The 23,961-nt window shown below is 40.8% G+C and overlaps 2 protein-coding genes across 2 annotated transcripts; both read right to left on the bottom strand.

Annotated features, from left to right (window-relative positions):
- Positions 1-814: 814 nt before the first annotated feature.
- Positions 815-3,340, bottom strand: LOC103706606 (protein TIC 20-v, chloroplastic-like). The gene has a single exon (XM_026804473.4). It carries the CDS (start codon positions 3,274-3,276, stop codon positions 2,659-2,661), a length of 618 nt encoding a protein of 205 aa, XP_026660274.3. The 5' UTR covers positions 3,277-3,340; the 3' UTR covers positions 815-2,658.
- Positions 3,341-11,313: 7,973 nt separating this feature from the next.
- LOC103706560 (rhamnogalacturonan I rhamnosyltransferase 1) lies at positions 11,314-16,166 on the bottom strand. Its single transcript, XM_008790696.6, has 8 exons — positions 15,172-16,166; positions 14,130-14,197; positions 13,914-14,002; positions 13,579-13,744; positions 13,198-13,487; positions 12,878-13,082; positions 12,623-12,780; positions 11,314-12,154 (listed from the first exon to the last, which is right to left on the bottom strand). The coding sequence occupies exons 1-8, from the start codon at positions 15,518-15,520 to the stop codon at positions 11,911-11,913; spliced, it is 1,569 nt and encodes a 522-aa protein (XP_008788918.3). The 5' UTR covers positions 15,521-16,166; the 3' UTR covers positions 11,314-11,910.
- Positions 16,167-23,961: the final 7,795 nt, after the last annotated feature.

The following is a 23,961-nucleotide window of genomic DNA, read 5'->3' as shown; positions in this document are numbered from 1 at the left end:
TTATAATAAATATTATCTGATTAAGAAAACTCACAACCAAGCAATCCTTAAATAGGGTGCGTGGATGGAGTGCTTTGAGCGGTAGAATGTCAGACGTTGTTATAAGGAATGTTTAAATGTGATTGGGAAGATCACTTGTTTTTGCAAACCAACAAAAGGAGAAAAACAAAAAAAAAAAGAAGAAAAAGAGAAACCAAGTTCGCATTAATGGATGGAGGAAAAAGAAATTATTAAAATAAAGAACATGAAACCGAGACAAAATGGGAAATTTTCCATTATAATTATAAAAAAGATATATATACAGTATCTTTTTTAACATGGGCCTGGGATCTCTCTCTCTCTCTCGCCATATATGTGCTGTTTCGAGACAGCTTTCTCAATGGTTTGAAGGCCACATCAAGCAATTGCAGCAGTAAGTATCATCAACCAGATTCATACTAAAAGCTTCTTCAGTGGTTATCAAAAAGCAACAGGCATTGATCTTGAGCTCTTTTCGGATTGTCACAGATCTTGTTGCTTGCTCTAATTGCAACCCATGCTCTTGGACCAACTTATATTGTAAGCTTTCGTTGCTGAAAGATCACCACTCTTGAGCTTATTCGGATCTCCTTAGGACCACTAAACTCAAAGATAGATTGAAATGTAACAAATTCGGAAGTAAATTTTTCCATATCGAATATAGTTGGATATGGACATTCTGATCAAATGACATAATATTTGCATTGAGTATTGATTTATCTTCCACTGCTAAGTAGCATATAGAGATATGGTGGAGGTTGCTTCGGCAAACTAAAGTTACTAAACTCTTGAAGAAGACCACCAAGAACAATGAAATGATGCATGTATATTTAGCAAAATACCCAATGGAATCCATACAAGTGATATAATAATCGTAAATTTCCTTGGCTTAAGAGAGCCCATAATTGCCTAACTAGTGTCGTAGCTTTACTATTCCTTCATCATGCGATACAAAAGTTTGAGATTTTAGAGCTCAGCTTCCTTCTACTTTCTCTCTTTTCCCCCTTTGTTTTTTTTCACCATTCAAGAACTCGTCAAACAACCACAGACGTGTCAATGCTCCCTCTCCCTCTCCTCCCATTTCCCAAGCACTCATCTCTGCATTCCTTCCCTCCCTCTTTCTCCGCAAGACCTTGAAGCAGTTGAAGATGATGAGGTACATTTGGCCACAGCTCGTAGCATTTCAAGCCATATTAGTTGGGAAGGGGGGAGAGAGGTGGTTTAGGAGTGCAAGAGGAGCACTGTTGTGGTGATGTCATATCAAGGAGTCCTTCGATGGTGTTGAAGGACTCGAAAAAAAAAATAAAAAATAAAATCAATGCCATGAAGTTTAGATGTAACTACAATTTAACTAGTAACCTTCATCATATCACAGCTGGTGGCAGCTCAATTCAAAAGTTTTAAGTCCTACTCTAGAGTTTTAGACAGCATAGGAAAAAAAAAAGAGCATGCTGAGGCATCTTCCTAAAAGAATATTTCCATAATATCGAATAGAAGGGGATAAGCGATCATGGACCATAATACAGACATACTTGATATGACCAAAAGGATCTTCATTAACAACTCGGAATTAACTGTGATAGATTTACCCTTTTGATGTCTTTTCGATGAAGAAAAGAAATTAAAAAAACCTACTTCTTTTATCAAGAGATGATTCAATATCTTCACAGAAATTGTTTAAGTTTTTTTTTTAAAGTACAATAATTGCTCACACAGCTCGAGCTTAAATACAGTCAACAGAGTAAAAAAAAAAAAGAAAAAAAGAAAGAAAGAAAGAAGATGGCGTAAAGGGGAAAGGGCAGCTACATAACGTATCCAAAAGATCCCTCTCAAATACTGAGCAGCAATGAACGGGAGCAAAAAAAGACTAGACCTTTCCAATGACACATCTTCTTATAACATTGAACTAACTATAGGAGATTGACAGAATACGGCTTACCTTCTTGATATGCTAATCCATTCAAGATTTTTTTTTTGGAGGGTGGTCAAAGACACAAACCAAAAGAGAAAATCCTATATTATCAAGAAGCATATCACCTTTAAATCTTAAGCTCCTCCCTGTTACTTCTCAGTCATACTAACTTGAAATTTTGCTCAAGCCCAAAAGGATAAGCTTGCCCTCAATAGGGAGACGGGGAAACAAACTTGCACTAAACGGCATCCGAAATTACCACATAGGCATCATGCTCTAAGAACTGAGACAAGAAATAGTATCTAAGAACAAGAACCTAGCAACCATTATGCATCATTCAAACCTTTTATCCATGTCGGCCAAAGAAAAATGCCAAGCCTCTGCAAATTATCACTACTATTTATTTATTAGCTAGGGGAAGAGATTTCCCATCCATATAGAACAAAAGAAGCGAATTTTTTAATTTAGAGTATGAAATCCATGAACTACCAGCAATACAACCAGAGACAACAAAACAATAACCCAAGCATCCCAAAAGCAGCATGTTTCCAGTTATATTCAATTTTAAGCTTAATCAAAAGGCAGAATCCAATTCCCCTGCTTCCAGTTTCAAACCACAAGGAAGAACTAACCCAAATGACCAATTAGAGGATCCCAAGGAAAAAAAAAAGAAAAATATGGTAAAGATGGAAACTTTCCTAATGGGAAGAGGGAGAGCAGCAGGAAAGTCACATGACCTGGCGCTCGGCAGCGTCGGCGACGATAGGCAGCCTGGGGACCAGGCCCAGGATGCAGGAGGTCGAGCCATAGACCAAGGAGATGAGGAGGAAGAAGAAGACGGTGCTGTCGACGCTCTGGAGGAGCTCGAGGGGGAGGCCTTGGCGGGGGTTGAAGGTGCGCTCGAGGAGGTCGGGGAAGATGAGGAGGACGTCGAGGACGATGGCCTGCATGGTGTTGAAGCGGACGTAGCGGCTGAAGGAGGGGTTGCGGACGACGGCGAAGTAGAGGGTGAGGAAGAGGAGGAAGCCGTTGAGAGGGGAGGAGCGGAAGAGGCGGATGGCGGGGAGGAGGGGCTGGAGGAGGACCTGGAAGGCCGGGAACTGGGCCAGGACGTACCGGCCGTACTGGACGCCGTCGAGGAAAGGGTAGAGGTAGCAGGCGGCGGCGAGGATGCGGTTGGGGGGGTCGGCGCCGGAGTCGCTTTTCTTGGCCCGGGTGGCGACGGCGGTGCGCGGCCCGCGGCGAAGGAAGACCTGGGGGCGGGGGAGGGAGAAGGTTTTAGGGGAGAAGAAGAAGGAAGGGGGGAGATGGCGAAGAAGGGAGGAGGAGAGGAGAGAAGAAGCCATGGCTGCTCTCTCTCTCTCTCTCTCTCTCGCTGTTGTTATGGAAAATTTTATATTAGAGGATAAGGGTGGAAACTGGGAAGGATTTTTTTATTATATATTTTTTTTCTAGGAATTGGGGCACAGGGCAAAAAAAAAAAAAAAAAAAAAAAAAGAAAAAAAAAAGAAGACCATGCTCACCCACTCTTTAGGTTTAGGTGGGCTTCAAATGGGTTTGCTTTTAAACTTTGACAACTTGGGTAACCTGAACTCAATATGATTCTTACGATACGTATCCTAAGCCATATCTAACATGTAATTTAGGGCATTCGGCTTAGATTGATTTTAAAGTTTGAGTTGCTCATTGTAAGATCTGAAAACACAGCATCACGAAGAGAGCTAGACTTGTTCATGTGCTAGGTTGGATCGACCTTTGCGCGTAGGTCAACACAATTTACTTAGGCTTGGATAAGCCTTGCATAGGCTTCGAGCTTCAATTCTAGTCTCAAACTTCATGATTATTTTTATTTTTTAAAAAAATAAAAAATACTAAATATAAATATTTAATTATTGTCAACAATTTATGATATATCTATTATCACATTATATTCACTTACCAATAATAGTTATTTACTAAACCTTTAGACAAAAAAAAAAAAGCCAAGGAGTGGACCCAAACCTAAGCTCAACTCGTTTATCAAATGGGCCCGGCCTACTAAGCCTACAATCTTTGGCAGAAACTCGCCCAAAGGGCTTTGCGCTCGAGTGAATCAGGCAGGCCACCCAACCCATGAATAAGTCTACCTTTAGCCTTGAACCAACCAAAATAAATCGAAGCTTTAGAAAATAAAAATGAACTAATTAGCTGCTTGTATTTCCAATTATGACATTAGAATTGACATCTATCCAATTACAGGCAGATAAACAAGCCTCGCTGGTCTTTGAGAGTTAAAATATGAGAAAACAAATGGTTGAAAACCAAGAGGAGTTCAAAATTGAAACTATGTCAAAAATTTTTGAGTTAAAATATTTGGAGTTAGGTTAGGTTTTGGTTGATAGCTAGACCAAATTAAGTTAATATTGCATATCTGGTTAGTCAGTTTGAGCTCAAGTTTTCTAAGCACAAGATCAAGTTTTGTTTCTAGTTAATCGTCATGAGCATGGTTTTTCTTGCTGTGGACCTTGACTTCTAGCCTACAAGGATATTATAATATGAGGTTCCTTGAAGAACTTGGGTGGAGTATTTGGACGGGAGAAAGAACATGGGCATTATAAGCAGGGTTGATTCACACAAAATTATAGGCGAACAGATGCATCTAGTCCTATTTGGATCACCAGCACTCTATTTGAGTATTGCTTATTCTCTATAAAAAAAGTATGATCTGATCAAGAAATATTTTTTTCTGCGACCCATTTAACTTGAAGTTTTTTTTTTTAAAAAAAAAATTAAAACATGGTCAAAAGTAGAATCTAGGTGTCATTTTCTTTCATTAATAAACAATAATAGTGAGCTATAAGTCTCTATTTATACCAGTGGCATTTGTCCTTGTAGGTCTTAAAAGAGCCTATATCTTTTATAAATAGATATGACTAGTAAAAATAATCATAGAAAAACTAAAACCTCATATGAGGTACATCTAGACTTCTATGTTAATTCTTTCTAATTGAGAGATATACCTGGTCAAAACTTTTATTGATCTTTTTTTTTTTTTTTGTGGCCAGTTCATTTCGAGATCCAAATTATGAAATTTGATCTTGATGGCTTGGTATGCCACATTCTTGTAGGGTGGTGCCACATGGTAGAAGTCAAAAAATTATCCGATTTTCAAAAGCAGGTATGTCAATCAAATACTATATAGACAAGCTAGGACCTTTGAAGTTTGATGTGCGACTCAGATTTTTGATGGGATGATCTGACTCCCGTATGTGTTCAGTCCCCTCCCACAGTAACTAGAGTGATTCTCATCGGGTCTAGTGATCTTTTTAGCTTCTGAGTAGATTTTTTTTTTTTTTTGACATTTTCTACTTCTAGAAGCACTTTTAGAAGATGTTACCAAACAGTTTTTTTTTTTTTTTTCTTTAAAAGTCATAAAAGCACTTTTTTAAGGCAATGCCAAACATGCCCGAAGGGAGGCAGCGATCCACTTTTCAGATGATTTCAAATAACCATTCATACATTGATAAAATCTGACCGTGGGCCAGGCTTTGATCCATGGTTTATCAACTTTTAACAGTCCTTGTAAACCTGAAAGTATGGGTCAGAGTTCTGGGCCAACTCATATGATAACTTTTGAAGCGCATTTTTTGTAGGCCCATGAATTTGGGTAAGCATTATAAGAGTAGTGGGCCTTTTCAATTTGAACCACATTGGGATCAACATTGTTTTCCAAATATTAATGCGCCGGAGTATGAATATAGCTTTTACCCGACTCATATTATATATTTTCAGGTGTGTGTGTGTGTGTGTGTTTTTTTTTTTTTTTTTGGTTACACCATAGTCATAAGTTAGGATTTGAAGTACTCATTTGGTTCGTAGGAATAATTTCTCCTCACTGGAATATTTTTTTTCTAATAACATGATGCTCGAGCATATGATGCCTGAAAAAGTAGTTTTTGAATGTTTGGTTGACCATAGAAATATGTCGTGGCTTACGTTTGGTAGAGTATCTACTTTTCTCGAAATTTATATAAAATACCTATCATGCCTTTAATAAAAGAAAAAAATTTATCCCATTTTATCTAAAAAGTTTAAGAGCACTTTTAGAAAAAAAAATTATCTCGATTCTCAGTGGGAACTGAACTTTCTCATATCTCATATAAGTTTTTCTTTTTCATTAAATATTAGAAAAGCTACTTTTCTATCTCTCTTTTATTTAAAAAATCCAACCAAATATAAAACAACTTTTTTTTTTTTTTTGACCACACTTTTGTTCCTTCTCTTCGCGAGCCAAATAAGTCCTAAGTATGGTTAGACTTCTAGGGTTGGCGTCATAACAAGGTCAGGTAATATATAAAGTAATGGATGATGCATTGGTTTGGGTTGGGCCACAGAGGAGTAGGTCATGGAATCAGTGAGTCCAGAGACGGCTTATGTGACCTGAAATTGGGTTGGGTGGAGTATGGGTGAAGGTTTCATTTATTGGTTGTTATGGAACTTGATCTAACTCAAATCAAACCGTACTTGACTCAAGTTGGCCCAATGTTCAATTTGCATGCATCCACTTGGTGGGCGTGCATGCAGCGTTATGTATTGACATGGCAATTTGTGCAGCTGGGATTGGATCATTTGTTCAGCGTGTGGCTAATAAATTAATGCATGGATCCTTGAATGCATCAGTTCCTATAGGAATTGGCCTCCTCGGAGTGGTTGTATTTATTTCTCCAAACAAGGCAATTTTGGTGTTTGATGAAATGAGACATCGCACGTTGCACTATTTGTAAGGACCTATGCGGGTGCGTGTTTTGTCCTACATCGATTATTCGCTAGGTAGATTTTGGGTACTTATACAGGATTACGAAACCCAAATAATATCTTCCAGCTAGCCATTTTAGGTGAGGTTCTAAGTTGTTACACTACTTTGCAAATGGATTGCTATAACTATTCATGGTAGGAATCATGTACTGTAGGAGGCAGTTGGAGAGAGATGAAGGGAGGGAAAAGAGTCTGCAAAACGGCTGCCTTTTAAAAGGAGGTTTTGCTCATCGCAAATGGCTCCATTGGAAGTAGTTTAACCTAATATGTACCATGGACAACAAAGCCTAGAATGGTCAAAGGCATGGCTTTTTTTATGCCTTTGTTGATAAGAGTGACATAAAAGAACAACGAACTGAAGATCAGATAAGTTGGAAGGAGAAAGATTGGAGGAGCAAAGATGTGTCGACACTCGAACATAAATTTCCATCGACTTCATATAGTTGAAATGTATGCAGTCGTCTATTTTGCAAGAATTAGATAAACTTAGCACTCAAACTTCATGTCATCTCAAAAACTAAGTAACACGGTATGCTTAATATGAAAGATGGCAAGATTATCAAGCCAGGTCAATGAGGATTACTTGTTACAATTTACAACCATGTGTTTGTGGTCCTTTGACTTGACTGAAGGCCCTCATCAATCATACAAAATAATGAAGATATCCAGCAGCTAATAGCGAAATCACACAACTAAATGCAATACGCAACTAGCTATAGCTTCTTAAGATAAATACCAATCTATCGTCCCATTTTTTTTCCAGACATAGCCGATCTGATTGCCACCTTCGATGACGAGGCCGAAAAATTTCCATTTTCTTTTTCGTAATGCATTTATTTTTCGCTAATAAGTATGAGTTTTCTTCAGCACATGAGTGCACTATCTCGAGCCTCATGCTTCTAGAGCCAGGTCAGACCCAATTGGCTTCTAACAAAAAAGAACATGAGAAAGAGCACATGCTCACCATTTTGGTTTTTGATGGCTTCTTCTTAGCTTTGTTTCATCTACTTCTTAGTTTCCATTAAACTAAGTTGCTTTAGCTTTGCAAGCAGGATTCCGGGAATTTCTAATTGCTAAGCTATATATATTTCCAACAAGCAGAAGAAGCAGCAATTATGAGCATATAGAACAGAGAAAAAGAGAGAAAGAAAAGGCATCGTATAGGCATGATTCCTTGGGCCACTAGAAACTGAAACAACTTTCGTAGGCCGTTTTCTCCTGGCACAAGCAAGCGTCATGGTTTCCTTGCTGTAAAGCGAGCTTATTATGAGGCAGTTACGAACTATATAGCTTTATACTGGAGGTTGGACTAGAGAATATCTATTCTTTTAACTAAAATTCTAAGGTCGACCATCCTTTTCCATCTTGCCTCCACTGGTTACATGTGTAGTTGTATACTTTAAAAAAACAAAGAGAAAAAAGGTTGGAACTGAATAATGGCAGCTAGTGGTCAGAATATTTGAAGTTCTATTTCTTCACACCAAGGTTCGCAGCCAGGAGAACAGGAGCATTTCCTACTTCATCTTCTTCTAATTAGATATGTTAAATTAGCATGCATTACTATTGTCCATTTGATGATCGCCTCATGCACCTTCAAATGCAAGTTTCCTGTAACAAAATAGATTACGTAATTAAAAAGCAGCAGTAGATTGAGTTGCTTCTTTTGTTGCATAATATTCCAACAAAATACTGTGGATGGATGGTGCAGTCTTACCATCTCCTCTTCGAGACATTTTGCTTTTAAACTCTTGGGAATGTATTATACGACTCATCTAATTTTTTTAAGAAAAAAGAGTAAAAAAGGATTGCGTAGCAAGAATGGATGGAAGTCTATTTGAATATCTGATGATGGTGAGATTGGAACTAGGTCCCTTCCAAGAGAGTTTACCAATTGTCACTTTTCTTTAAAAAAAAAACCAATTGCCACCCTCAAGCAATCCTTTTTTAACTGCCATTTGTTGCAGTTGCCCGCAAGCTTAGATTGAAAATTAAGATTTGTCATCTAATGAAGCGGGCGGAATATGTTTTAAAAAGTTTCACATATGTACTTCTAAAGCATTTAATTTATATATTACGTATTGAGACATTTGACTAAATAAGCGTTCGAGTTCTCTTTTGCTCACACTAGAGCTTGAGAGGACCTATTTGCAGATCACAACATTCCATGATCATTTATTTTGAGATTTTAGAAAAAATAATGTTTAGTAACAAATTTGCTTTGGCTTCGTCAGCAGGCAGAATTGCAAGAAGCACAAGAAAGAGCTTAGTGGAAAATCATTGTCGCCCAAAAAATCACTAAAGCAGTAGAAAGCCAGGATCTCAAATCTCTCTCCAAACTTTCGACTTGCAACATCTCTCATTTCTCTCTCATTAGTTTGCCATTTCCAGATGTTACGTGTATCCAAGATGGTAGCTGATGTTAGCTAGTATTCCCTTTTTGTCATCACCTCCCTATGTATTGCTTTCCACGTTCATTTTCTTCTACCTATCTTACCTTAAAGGACATATTTGGTTCATAAAAAAAAAAGTTGTTTTTGTATGTTTGGTTAGAGTACCTTATGCTTGATTAAGCATCTACTTTTTTGAAAAAAATTATTTAAAATTATTTATTATATATTTAACATAAAAACTATTTATCCCATTCTATCTTTAAAAGCTTAAGGGCATTTTTAGAAATTTTTTTTTCTAATTCTCAGCCAGTAGAAATTCGACTTTCTGATTATATTCATATAAGTTTTCCTTTTCCATAAAATGTATGAATCTTATTTCTATAAAAAAAACTATTCCTTTATTTATTTTAACAAAAACTTCAACTAAATATAAATTTTATTTTTATTTGTTTGTTAATTCTAACCAAACGAGTTCTAAATAGCAACAACCACTGATCCACAACATCCACAGGGCCATTCTATAAGCACAATTGGTTACAGGGTGAGTGCATTATTCGTAGCCACCCACAATCTTACTCAGGGGTGGCCCAAAAGCTCATCTTACCGCTTTAACCTCCCGCGAGAGAGAGAGAGACAAAATTTGTGACTTATAGTTAGGTACCACGTTCGGAGAGTTGCAATTTTAAGCCAATGAATTCCTCTGAGACCCCAGCGGGCATAAAGCTGAAGCCATGCTTCGGTCCTCACTTCGGACCGCAACTTGCCCGACTTCATTATATTTTATCATGATTAGCAGTCCGGACTCTGATCCAGTGCAGAGCTCACCGGTCCCCACCCATCGCCACCCGACACGTACTCCCAGCCTCACCGAACGACACTATTCCGCCACGTGCCGTTCGTACAAAAGCCCGTCCCGCCATTCTCTCTCGCCCACCCGTTCGGAATCTTCAAATTAATTGATAAAATAAAAAGCCGACAGGGACGCGGCAAACCCCCGCCGGCCGCGGATTCCCTGCAGCACGCATCGCGATTCGATGAAGAGCGCTTCAAGATTCGTGCACTGCCGGGAGCACGTGGCGATCTCCCATTCGCTGGCGAGGCCTGACGGAGATTAAAATTGCTGCATCGGATCGCCCACCGCGCATCAACTCCAAAAGTTCCATAAAGGAAAGATGGTGGCCGCCCAATCGATGGCTATTTTAATACCATCCCCACCAATCTATTTCGCATGCTATATTATTATTATTATTATTATTATATTTAGGTACAAGTAACAAAAAGCAGCATACAAAATCAAAAAACATAACGGCACTGTATCACGAGTCATCCATATAAATCTTAAAAAGGTTATGAGCTGCATAGAAAACAATCCAGTCTGCTATACTGTTTGCTTTTCTGTAAACGTGCGTGGCCTGTTGGAAGCCACAATTCTTCAGTAGTCTGTATATATCAAGAAGCACTAGTCTGTTCTTGTCTGCATATTTCTGATTCCGAATCACTATAATTGAGTCGTCCTCGAAAATGAGTTATATGCTATATAATAATGATCGCGATCGTCACAGCTGAGCCTTCCTTGAAAATGAGTCGTATGCTATATTAACAACGATGGCTGACCTTAGCGACTACAACAACTAAAATGGGACCAGAAATGGATGAGTTTGGTGAGTGGGCCCGGACTCAAACCCACGCTCGAATTGGTGGGAGCGGAAGGGGACTTCCCGCGAAAAGGAATCATTAGCGGGCAACTTCCAGCGAAAAGACCATATTAGTGGACTCGACCAAACAACTAAATCCGGCAAAGTCTTCAACGGAGACGCCATCCGAAGTGCAGATTTCAGCCCGTGACACGATTTTTGTCACCATCATCGTCGCACCACCAGGCGCACCCACATAAAAAAGTCTACCATCATGATAGCAGAAGTGGTAAGCGACCATCCTGCGTCATTATAATACTTGTTAAAAATGGCGTTCAGGGTTGAAGTGATGGCCATTAGAGGACCCCAATATCTGAATTCAATAAACTATAAAGTAATCATTTGACACGGCATGTACCGCACTGCAAGATTTATTTTATGAGCAAGCGATTAGATCTTAATTTTTGTTACTATATCTGCTTGAGTTTACAAGATGTCCCTGTTGGAAGTGTTTATTATATGAAATAAGATAAGAGAAAGTGTATATGAAAGATGGCACAAAATGTTACAAACAATAAACAGAACAAGAGTTGAATCAATCTATGAAATGCGAGGATATTGTAAATGTTTCTGATAAGTTATAACATAGATTGGAGTCACAAAACAGCAAAGAAAAATTTTTAATATGAGAGAAAACTAGGTTGAGGGATTTTGGAGACAAAATTCTTGGAGATGACGATGGTGAGGGAACGGACCCTTCCACAAGACCCCTGTATCCTGATTAACAACTGACATCTCTCTATTTCAATCTGCTGTGTTGTACATGCAGCTGGTATTTCCCTGCAATGGGCTGATTCTCTCCTCTCTCTCTCTCTCTCTCTCTCTCTCTCTCTCTCTCTCTCTCAAAATCACCCTCTATACAAGAATCAATTTTTTTTTTCTTTGAACAGTATAAATAAAGTTATCTCATATTATAAATATGTGTATTTACCAGTTGCATCAGAAGAACACCTCCAGCATGAGCTGACCTCCTCCAATTTTCAAACCTCTCCTTGAAGCAAACCTCCTCCACTGTAATCAGTTGGGTCCAATGGAGACCTCTTTGGAAAAAGGATATAGATTTGCTGCATTTATGAAAGAATAGGGAAGGGTTCCAATAATTTCACAAAGTCCATGGCTCATCAAGCTGATGCAGGCACTCTTGGGGATTGGCATAGAAGTAGTCCTCTTCCTTGGGTCTATCGGGAATCACTACCCTCCTTGTGGGCTTTCCCATCCGAGTAACATGGGCAGCCTTAACTGACGAGGAGAACTCATCCCAACCCAAAGAACCATTATTGTACTGGTCTATCAGCTCAACAAGGAGCTTTCGATCCAATTGGATTGTCTTCCTGAAACCCAAGTACCTGAAACATAATCCCACAAAAGAAACCTCGTAAGATATATTACTGGTTTCAAGAAAAAAAAGATTCATGCTACGACATGATTTATTTACTATAATTAGCTGTTATTTGATCAGCCACTTAAAACTGCAGACACAAATGCACCCAAGTTTTTTTTTTTAAAAAAAAAGCAATATCATAGGAGGATATAATGCTCTCAACTTCTAGCAGGTGAAGAGTAGAGGTGTCATAAAGCAGCTAAGTGAAAAAGTGAAAGCATCTTTTGAATACAAAATGAAGAGAATTTGTAGCAACATGAAGCTTGGGGATGGAAATTCAATTTAACAGATCGTTCATTATCAAATACCAATATAAGCCAGAAAACATTGACCTGCAAAGAGTCAGTTAACGCCAGCCATGCAGGAGCTTATAGTTACACGACTAAGTTGTAGTAATGCAGACATACATCACTAAAGATATGGAAAACAATACCTGCGATGACCTTCGACAACCTTGGCCATGTTACCATCATATGTAGGAACAAAAATGTCACTCTCTAAAGAAACCAAGTAATCTAATGCTGCCATTTGTGATGAGTGGTTCTGGAAAAACCTAAGATCGGAAGGTTCCAACAACGTCTCCTTTCTCACCTATTTCCCAATGTTTAGACAATATAAGTACATCGAAAATAGAACAGATATTGCAAACATTAATTATTAAAAGTAAACAACTGTTGCAGATACTGACCACATTTGGATAAGCTGAAGTAAGGGCAGCCATCCTCCTTTGTCCACCATACATTTCTCCTGCTGCGATGTATATGGGGACACTGCGATCAATATCCAATGCCCTCAAAATCAGAGAGGTTTCCTCTGGCGTCAAAGGACAGAGACCATCTTTCCTCTTCAGGTCAGAGTTGATAACTTTCTCTTTCCACCAAGGATATGCATATCTGCAAATCAAAGCACGCAAATTACTCATGATGCTATCAAACTCAGGTTTTTTTAAAAAAATTTATAAAAAATAAGCAAATATGAAGAACAAGGATGAAAAGAAAGAAAGAAAACCTCATTCTTGTCAACTCCTCTGCCTCTTCTTCAGTACAACCCTGAGTACAGCCTGAGAAAGCCAACATGTCCATTTCATACCGTAAATGGAGGACCAGAAATGGACCATTCTGTCGCAGCATTCTAATCACTCGTCTACCTAGCTCTTCAATTTGGGAGGTAAATCGCAGAGCAGCATAATTTACTCGACAACGCAATTTCTGAATCTCCAAAGGCAAGCCATTATTAGCAAGCCGAGCATCAGTTTTATTTAAATGCACTATCTTGTGCTTCTGTATCAAAGGAAGAATCTGTATGCAAGACAAGCATAACCATTAGCCTCTACTTTGAACTTGCCAATAATGATATTATCTCTATCATGAAGGAATAAGGAGAACTTACGTGATTTTGGTAATAAGAAATATCAGACCAACTAACAGGTGGCATAGAATATACCATTCCTAGCTCTGCCCTTCTTTTTAACCTATGAGGTAGTTCTTTCAATATCCGAACCTCGTCTCTCAATGATTTAATAAAATGATCCACATCAAATATGTCTTGAAACTCACTGCCATATCAACAAGGTTTATAAATTTAGCAAGTAAAAATGGCAGAAATAGAGTCTGAAAAGAAGGTTAAGATAGTTTACATAGGACTAACTGTATCAGCTTCTCAGAATTAAACTATCAAGATAATATAAGCTAATTTTTTTCATCAAAAGAAAAGGACAGACTCGCCTAGGATCAGCCCAAAATGATGTTTTATCCAACTCCGGTACAATGAGTGTCACATTCAAATATCTAGCAATGGTGACCATATCGCAAATCTGAAAGGAAGAGCTGCAATATCAGAACCTACAACATCGAGTATCCAAGAAAGTGTATAGCTGGAATGCCACAAAAAATAATCCAAGGTTATTAAAAATAGAACAGTAAAGGAAAATGATTGCTTACCGCTGCTCGCATCTGATTAAGCCCACCATTGCATGACACCATTAAATAACCATTGTTCTTATATATTCCTATAAGAAGAAGGAATGCAGCTATGATTTCAGCTGAAGCAGAACTGATATCAACCATCATGCAACGAAACACTGTGATAAGATAAAATTATCTAACTACTGCAAGAAAGGCTCGACTGTATGTATTAGAGGTGTTGGCTGGTGAAGAGGTCCCACATGTATATAATGAACAGAGCAGAGACCCAGGGCATTGCGAAGGATATGCTGTAAAAACTAGGAGGTCACAAGTGAGAAAGAAGACGCATTAAAGAAATGATAAGAGTTGCCTCTACGTTGTAAGAAAGGGCAACTATGAAATGGCTTTGGCATCTGCAACCCAAGTGATTAAGGAGCTTAAAGACAGGTTGGTGTGCCAGGAAAGAAAGGTAAGACCACAAAAACTTGGACAGGAGCAGTAAGAGGTGAATCAAAGAAACCTCTTGAGATTTTGAAAATTGCCCGAGGATAGAAGACAAGGAAAAAGCAGGAAGCACATAGCCAAGCACAAATTGATGGAATAGACTTCAAGTTTCTATTGAGGAACAATCATTACAAGTCATAAAATTTTCAACCAGATAAAGCACAAGGTATGAGCACAACTTCTTTGGATTTTTTTTTCACAAAGTAAGCAACAATTGCACATCTTCTTGTTACAAGATAGAAGACTAGAGGAATCCTCATCAACAAGATCCTAGCTGGCCGAAAAGAAAGCAATAACAACCAATAACTCCAATAATTTCTAACAAACACTAAAAATATTATCTGGGTGAAAGAGAACAAAGCATGACCTTAAAGAGACAAATAAACAAATCCAGAAAATATATTATGCTAAAAGACCGGGAATCCAAAGTCACTGCTGACCTAGACATACCACACAAGCTTAGAATTAAAAAAATTATACCAACAAATAACAACATATATTAATTCTACACAGCAAAAGATGAGAACAAGAAATGGGGAAAATGTGGGGATTTTCTGATGAACGAAGAACTCACTTTTGGGCGGAGGAGGGATTTTGTCGACCACTGAAGAGGGTTTCACCAGAACAGGCGAATCGGAGGGGGTGAAGCAAGAAGGCCAGCCCTTGAGCACCTTCGGCCCCCACATCTCCCCGAGTGCCGTGAGCTGGACCACGCACGTCCACAGCAGCACGGTGGTCGTCGCCCGGATCGTCCAGAGCTTCACTCGAGACCTCGAGACCATCGAGCCCTTAAGCTTCTCCATCTTCACCCCAACGTCGTCGCCGCCGGCCTTCAGACCCACCTGCCGCTCCCCGGCGTAATGAGATCCGATCGACTTCTCCAACCGGCACATCCTCGGGAACCACTGAGCTTTGCCCCCCATAAATAAGAATCTAACAACAATCCCCTCCCACGCCAACCATCAACGTCTCACGAGGCGTTGATGCAAGAGAACCTTTACGCCCAAATCAACAAAGGCAACCAATAACTCTCCTCGACTCCAGCCAATGCAGAATCCCAGGGCGAATTAAAACCCTCAAAAAATGCAAGAGCCGAAAAAGAAACCCCTAAAAACTCCAGATTTCTTTCCAAAGCACGAAATTTTCGTCTCAAAACTCGCAAATTTCTCGATCAGACCCCGATTCCCACGTCGAATCCAGCGAAAATTGCCAAAAAGCAAAAGTCTCGGCCTTTTACCTCTTTAGGCTTCCATTCATCGAATCCGGTCCGATCATGTATCAATCCAGGTCCCCCACCTGATCTCCTTCCACAAACGGCCACAAGCCGTTGGTTTTCGCCCGCGAACGGGCCGAAACCGCCGCTCCTCCGTGCTATCGAGATCTAGAGGCTCGATTTCGTGGTTTCGCCCAAGAATCCGGCTTGAATCGTCGGCGAAATCAGGAGGGCACGGGCGGCATCGAGAAGACGAAACCGTGGGAGAGGGGCCGCTCCATCCCCTTCCATTTAAGAGCACAGCTGCTTCTTTTTTTTTTTTTTTAATTATTTTTTTTTGAAATAGAAGAGAGCAGCTGTCGCCTCGGTCGTCGGTGGCCTATGTACGAGGCGACGCCCGCTGTACAACCAATCAATCTGTGCCAGCTGGGCACGCAACTCCGTTCCCCCCAGGGGCCCACCGTCCGGTTCACGCGTCGAGGAGGACACGTGGGCAGATCTCGGGATACAGACAATGCTCCTCCTCGAATGATTGGGTACACGGAATGACGGGCGCCGGTAGATGGGATCGACGGCTGGGATCGCGTGGCGGGGGATTTAATCCTGGGGGTGGGAGGACGGCGGCGTTTTTCGTGACGACCGTTTGCCGCTCCGTTGGAGCCTTCTAGGGGCGCCAGGCGCTGTCGGTCGCGCCGTTAGTTGACGGCGTACCGCGTCAGAACGCTCGGCTTCTCCTCCCGGTATCGTCGCAGCCCCTCATGCTCCCCCCCCACCCCCCAACTATTTTATACTTTAATCAATTTTCAGATATTTAAAAGAAATTATTAATTTTCTTAGAATCTAGTTTTATTTTATTTACTTTTAAAAAAATATTACAGTACGGGGTGCTCCCACGAATCACGAGCTGCGTTATCATGGAGTCCATGCATCCTGCACTAATCTCAATGATGGACCTACTGTAAATACACCTTAATAATTGATGGCATACATCAACATGGTTGGACAAATGGTGCACACGATATTTTTACTTCTTTAAATTTGTTTCAGAAGCTATATATTTGATTAAAAGATGGACAGTTGTCAAATAGTTAGCATTAAATATTTACTGAAAATGTATCGTGTTTTAAATGTGTGTATCAAAAACATCAAAAATCTTCCAAAAATGCATCTTCTGCAAAATTAGTTTCAAAAGCGTTAATTAGATGAACTTTAATGCAAACTTCACAACAAAAATTTACTTCAAATTTAGGAAAATTAAGGAAAGCGATAAATATGACAAGGGGAATGGATAAAAGGAATCGAGACTTGCCCTAAAAGAAGATAAAAGGAATTGAGATACAGTGAGCAACAAAAGAAATGGAAGGTGATGAATGTGACTTTGCTCTGTTATCAGCTTTAGTTGGAAAGCCAATTAACCATGGTCATCATGTGGGTCCAAAGAGAGATATGGGGCCTATCTGATTGGACCATGGTGATTGAGTCGCATGGAAGCAGGAAAGGCCGAAACTGGACTGAACTGGACGCCCATCTGATCCGATGGTGGTGATTGGGTTGCATGGAAGCAAGAAAGGCCAAACCAGACTGAACTGCTCGGTTTGACCCATGCCGAGCTGACCCAATGGAAAACTGGTTTTACTGGTTCAGGCCTTTTTCGGTTGGTTCGGAACCAGTTCTGACTGATTTAGGACTTGCCAGTTCCATTCGAACTCGGTGCAAACCATTCAATTTGCATCGTTTCTAAGCTCTCCGGCTTTCTCCATTCTCCTTACGGTAAAAGTCACACCGATTTAGCACGATTGAAGGAGATCCAAGTCTAAATAAAGTGTGCTTTCTCTCTTCTATTTTATTCTTTTATTTTTTGGGGGAGCTTGAAAAAATAGCTCGAAATTTACAAAATAAGGAGAGATTATGCAATAAAGGCTACTGGTTTCAGTGTAGATCCTTCAGGCCCGAAGGACATCTACGGTGAGCTTCTTGACAATAATAAAAGAAGCTTGAGAAATGGATTGCCTCATACAAGAACAAGTGACCTATATATGGACTGACGGTGATATGTGATGGTTGGATTAGTCCTACTGGGAAGAGCATTATTAACTTTTTGACATATTGTAATTCAAAGACTTTCTTCCATAAATCGGTTGATGCTTCTGATCAGGTGCACGATGCCACGTACAACCTCAAATTGATAGAATAGGTGATTGATCAAGTACGAGAAGAGAATATCATACAGGTCATAGGCCATAATATAAGATTGTCGAGGAGATCTTGATGAAGTGGCGGCCACATATTTTTTGGACCTAATATACTGCACATTATATCGACCATATGTTGATTGACATTGTGAAGATTCGTAGAATGCAGCAGAATAACCCAAACCATCACTAAATATATTTATAACCATATATGGGTCCTTTCATTGATTAAAAAGTATACAGGAGGAGAGATCTTGAGACCAGAAGTTATACGGTTTAACTTAAGAGACATGTAAGCTAACTGGTATATTCAATTATTAACATATTACAATACGATTTTTTTTCACAGATCAAAATATTTAAAAAGAGCACCGTTAACTTGGAGTCTTGGCAACAGTCGTAAGTAAGAAAAATATGAATTTAGATATATTACACATCATGAGGACATTTATTTGGCGTTAGATGGTTACTAATATGGTACTATCTTATATGTAATTTTTTTAAATATTTTACAGCTAAATTGTGGATTTATTTTGCTTGTCTGTAAAAAATCTTAAGCGACTAGCTATCCAGATCCTCTTTCAGACGGTCTCCTCGAGTCGCTGTGAGCACAACTGGTCCATCTTCGCTCTCATCCACAGCAAGCAGATGAATCGTTTGACACAGAAGCATTTCAACAACCTTGTATATATTCACTACAATTTGAGATTGAGGCCGAAGTGCATTCAGGAGGAAGTGGAGCTAAAATACACAGATTCGATCAATAGTGCTTTCGTTGAAGATGAGGATAATTCTATGATCCGATGGCATGTGGGCCAATAGTGGAGCTGGAGCTTGACGAGTGAAGATTGTCTCCACGACCAGCCAGTTTTGTAGCCAGCAAGGCTAGAGTCGATGCAGGGCAAAGGGCAAAAAGTAATATTACACGCATCCTTTCAGCCGACCAGCCACAATTACCGGAGAATCGACCACCACATGACTCTTTTGTTTGAGACATCCTCTAAGAGATATGATCGAGAGATGCTTAGACGAGGCCACTATGCTACCTGGTCAACTTAGTCAGGAGGGTGATATACATCCTCCCAACGTAGCTAGACAGAGAGGGGCACGAAAGATAAACAGACAATAAGTAGTACGAAAGGTAAAAAGGTACCTGGCCAGTACACCAAAAAAGAAAAACAAAAGACACCTGTATCCCCAATGGAGAGTGTAGAGAAGAAGCCAGTTCACTCAGATTCAGAAGCCAAGAGCAACAGTTTTGGTGGTCATGAATCTGCTGGCCAGGAGGGAGTAGAGGATAGAGACCACCATTTATGAGATGCAACCGTAGGGTAGTCTTCGATTCACCGGTGAGTTCCAATTTATGCATACTAACAGGATAGGGACTATGGTGCATGATCTGGAGCCCACGAGGATTCGATTGCATATAGAAAACGGGCTCCTCGAGATCATTTAGGAGGACACGATGCAACTGCAGATGATCTCGGATGTGGAGTAGGATCCATAGATGTATCAGGTTCTAAGACATAGATCTTATTACCCGTAGCCACATGTAGCTTATAACCCATACGGATATAGATATGGATATGGTGCGTTTGAGGCATCTTTCAGTGACTACTATCCTACGCAGCCCGGAGCATTTTATGGATCAAATTTTGCTGTCGGCTTATTTGGATAGGCTTCTTCACAGCTATTTTATCAGCCAGAGGACACCTCTCAGAGATAGAGCTTCAGCAAGAGATTCGAGAGTGCTTATAACTTGGAGTGTGTTCCTTATGGAATGAACATACAAGACTACAACGCCCCTTGGTTAGGGAGGTAGACTGATATAACTCCTGACTATGCTAATGATCCGGATATCTACGAGAGGTATCGCCACTCGACGAGATTTTAAATATTGGTATGTATGTTGTACTTTATATATATATATATATATATATATATATATATAATTGATTGTATTATTTAGATATTTTTTAACTCACTACTTGATTTGAGGATATTTCATATTGCTTCTTATAGTATACAATATGTTACTAATCGTTTTATGATTTGTATAATTTTAAAATAATAAAATGCATCATTTAGTTTAAACCGGAATCATGGAAACAACAAAAAAAATTAAATTAACTTAAAATTATCGAAAAAGTTTAAAAAATCGATTATCAATTAAATCAATTTGAAAAATTTTACAGAAAAAAATGGTGTGTTGGTATGGAAGCAGCATGCCTAAGCGTACTGTATATCAGTTTGGTACCTTACCGATATGTTTGGCGGGCCTTGATCCCGATGCAGACGTGTGACTAACCACGGGAGATCTCGGAATGGAGCTTGATCTCGACGTTCCCCATGCCAGGATCCATCGGATCTTCTAGTGATTCATATGATCAATGTGTGTGGAGGGACCATTGGAATTGTGGGCACGAGACAACGTCATGCTACTGGAATATAGCCGAATAAGGCTTGTAAAGCCTTTAATTCTGCCAAACGTGTTCCCAAAGAAAAGAAGGAAAAAGTTAAAAAAAAAGGAGGAACAAGAAGCATTAATTATTCTAGTAATATCCGATTTTATCTAAATTAATCAGGAAAACGATATATTGGAACTCACAAATGTTCCAAAAGAACACAAAGCAATTCATATAAAATGGGTTTTCAAGACAAAAAAAAGAGAGTTAAGCCAAGGTTGATGGGTACAAGACGAGATTGGTGGCAAAGCGCTATGAGCCACATCCTGGACTTGACCATCAGAGGTACTTTCTAGATAATGTTGGATTATTTATTGCTTTTAGCTGTACAAAATTATTAGAAGTTTCACCACATGGACCCAATCACTCGTGGAAGAAGTAAGCACACAGGTACACGATTTCACTTCTTTCGACATTAAGTAAATAAAAATTAAGTCTAAATAGTTTATTACAAGTTGGAGAATTAGATTGCAAATATTCTTATGCCCTTGATGCCCAACTTTGTCGCATTCTAAATTTGAAATATGGCATGACCATGCTACTGTGAGGTGTTGCCCACAATAGCATGAAACTTACAATAAAAATTTGCGTAAGTAATTAGATAATAACAAAAGTGGTCCATTTTTTTTGAATTTATTAAACAAAAAGTCTAAGTATAGGACGCCTAAATCCAACATTTAATTATTCAATGCTAAATAACTCATAATTTTATAGTCTTAAGCCAAATTTATTATCAGCTTGCTATTATGTTTGGAGCTTATTATCTTGACCTTTACTTAGTTTATCTCTCCCCGCTTATAGCATCTTTATTTATTTGAAAAAAATAAAGAGAAGCGTGAGCTTCGCAACTTAAAAAGTAACAATACATTATCTTATCGGATCAAGCATAAGTTTTTACATGATTTAATGCACTATTTAAAAAGTAAATTTTTACTATAAAATAAAGCATTTCATAGGCATAACAATAGACCACATCGTGGCAATCCAATCATGTATGTATAAATCATGCAGATTTATAAAACAAAATTTAAGTGCAATTTAAAATATTCGTAATCGTCAGATATTTACTATTTAGTCACATTACTTATTAAAATGGTGCTTGTAGATTTTTTGTGCTCCAATCACTATAATTTATGATAGGGCCTTTTTCATAATCAATAAAATATCATAGTTCCTAATCATTACTGTTGCTAGAAATTGGACCCGGGGGCCGCCGCGAAGCCGGGGAAGGAGGAGCTCCGCTGCGGGGAGGGCGGACGGCGGTGCGCCGGCCGGCGGCGTCCTCCTGGAGGCTGTGGAGAGTGGGGTGAGCGACGAAGAGGGCGTCCTGTCCTGTCCTGCAAAAAGAAGCCGGTGGCCGGGCTCCCCGGCGCCGGCCCTCCGATGCTTAAGTCAGAGGGGGCCAATATGTGGAGAGTGCAAGCCAGAGAGTGAAGAAGATGAAGAGGATATTGTGCTCAATTGTGTTTGTGTTGTTTCTTTTTCTCCTCCGGTTCGAGTCCGGGCCCTTCCCCTCCCTTTTCCCCCAGGTTTTCTTTTATAGAAGGATTTTTGTTACCTGGGAGGTGACAGGAGGTTTATCCTGTTTTGTAATAATTGGGCACGATTTGGCCCATTAATGGCGTAGTGGAGAATAAGGCCGAATCGGACCGGAGTCAGGGAGTTGTCATGGTCGATCGGACCTGTTGGAGTGGTTGAACCGCCGGCCGTGGTAGGCCCGGGGTCCATGGATGGTAAGTGAATTTATTACCGAATGAACCGGCGGTCAGGGAGAGCCATACGCTTTGATGGTTCAGTGATCCGGAGATCGTCTTGAGCCGTGTTCATTAAATGACTGAGTGCATCGGAGACTTGAGGGGGTCTCATGCATTAATGGCAGGTCGTGCTAAATACCTGCGGAGATCTTATGCCTTGACGGCTTGGAGATAGCGGCAGGTTGTAGTGGAGTTGTCAAGTCCCTCAGGGGGTTAGGCAGGGGTTGAACATCTGGTCAAGGCAATCGGCTCGGCAGGGGTGCCGAGCCGAGCTGGTCGCCCAATGGGGCGCCCTGTGGCGGGGTCGCTTCTAATGCTTCTGGTCGGCGCCCTTTGGTCGAGCGCCTTCTAGCCGAGCGCCTTTATTTCGCGCTCTTTCCTCTCTGGTCAGCGCCCTCTAATCGAGCGCTTTTCTGGTCGGCGTCCTCTGGTCGGCTCTTTCTAGCCGAGCACCCCTCTGGTTGGTGCTCTCTGGTCGGCTCTTTCTAGCCGAGCACCCCTCTGGTTGGTGCTCTCTGGTCGGCACCCTTTGGCCGAGTGCCTTTCCGGCCGGCGCTTTTTGGCCGCGCGCCTCCGTGGCGGTATGACTTGGGGTTTTTCCCCCAACACTACCCTCCGACTTCCGAGTTCCAGTTGGCTACCAGCTGGAGCGCGGGAAGTAGCTTCAGTTGGGTCGTTACGAATTCCGAAAATTTTAATTTATTGCGCATTTTGGATTATCGGACGCTTCGAGATGCCTTTAATAGGCGGCGTCTCTTCTTTTCCGAAAAGCCTTATTATTGGGACACCTTTTGCGAGGCGTCCTCGCGCCGTGGGCTCATGATGGGGCCGCACGATCCGATGGGGCGCTTCGGCGTTCGAAGCGTTAGCCCTAATTAAATGCGTCGTTCTGTCTTTTGGACCGACACGTGTGGTCATCTCAACGGGGTGCGGCTTTTCTTTTTGCCGATCGGGGCCGTTGGGGAGGTTTATATAAACTCTCCCCTGGCCTTCTGTCCCATTCTTATCGCCTTCTTCCAGCTTTTCTTCCTTCAGCCTTTCACGGTCCGAAGTTCTATTCTCCGGCGTCTTCCCCAGGTCGTCCTTTTTTCTTTCTTAATCCCTTTCTTCCCTTACAATGGGTTCTCTCCCCAGTGAGGTCGAGTCTACCATGAGCGTCCTGGAGGTCGAAATGACCGAAGAGTGGTTTTTCCCTCTTCACGGGTTCCGCTTGGAACCCGCCAGGCGTGGGGATCGGGTAACCGATCCTCCGGTAGGCCGGATTGGAGTGTACCTAGAGTCACTCTGGGCCGGTCTCCGATTTCCTCTTCACGGCTTCGTGAATGAGTTGCTGATGGTATGCCGGCTGGTTCCGGCGCAACTCGGTCCGAATGCCTGGAGGACAGTGATCGGTTTCCTGTCACTATGCTTACTGCACGGGATTCCGACCTCTGTCAACGTTTTCCGGCGGCTTTTTATTTTTAAGTCGAATCCGGAAGACGGTGAGTGGCTGTATATCGCCCTTCGGGCGGGTCGGCCACTTTTTCATGGTGCCCCCTCATCCATTCATGGCTGGAAGGAGAAATTCTTCTTCCTTGGTTCTGCACAATCCTGGGGGTTTGACCCCAGGTGGGGACCGGCTCAGCTCAAGTCTATCAACAAACCCCCCAGACTTTCTCCACGTGAGCAGGGGATCCTCGACGCCATCCGCAGCCTCGGGGACGGCATCTGACTGAACGGCCTCATATGTGAGGACGCTTT

The sequence above is a fragment of the Phoenix dactylifera genome, chromosome 2, assembly GCF_051530095.1.
Source record: "Phoenix dactylifera cultivar Ajwa chromosome 2, Ajwa_hap1_PhDact_Kaust_v1.1, whole genome shotgun sequence".
Lineage (NCBI taxonomy): Eukaryota > Viridiplantae > Streptophyta > Magnoliopsida > Arecales > Arecaceae > Phoenix > Phoenix dactylifera.
The sequence above is the reverse complement of the archived record's forward strand: the minus strand, read 5'-3'. Positions and strand labels throughout refer to the sequence as shown.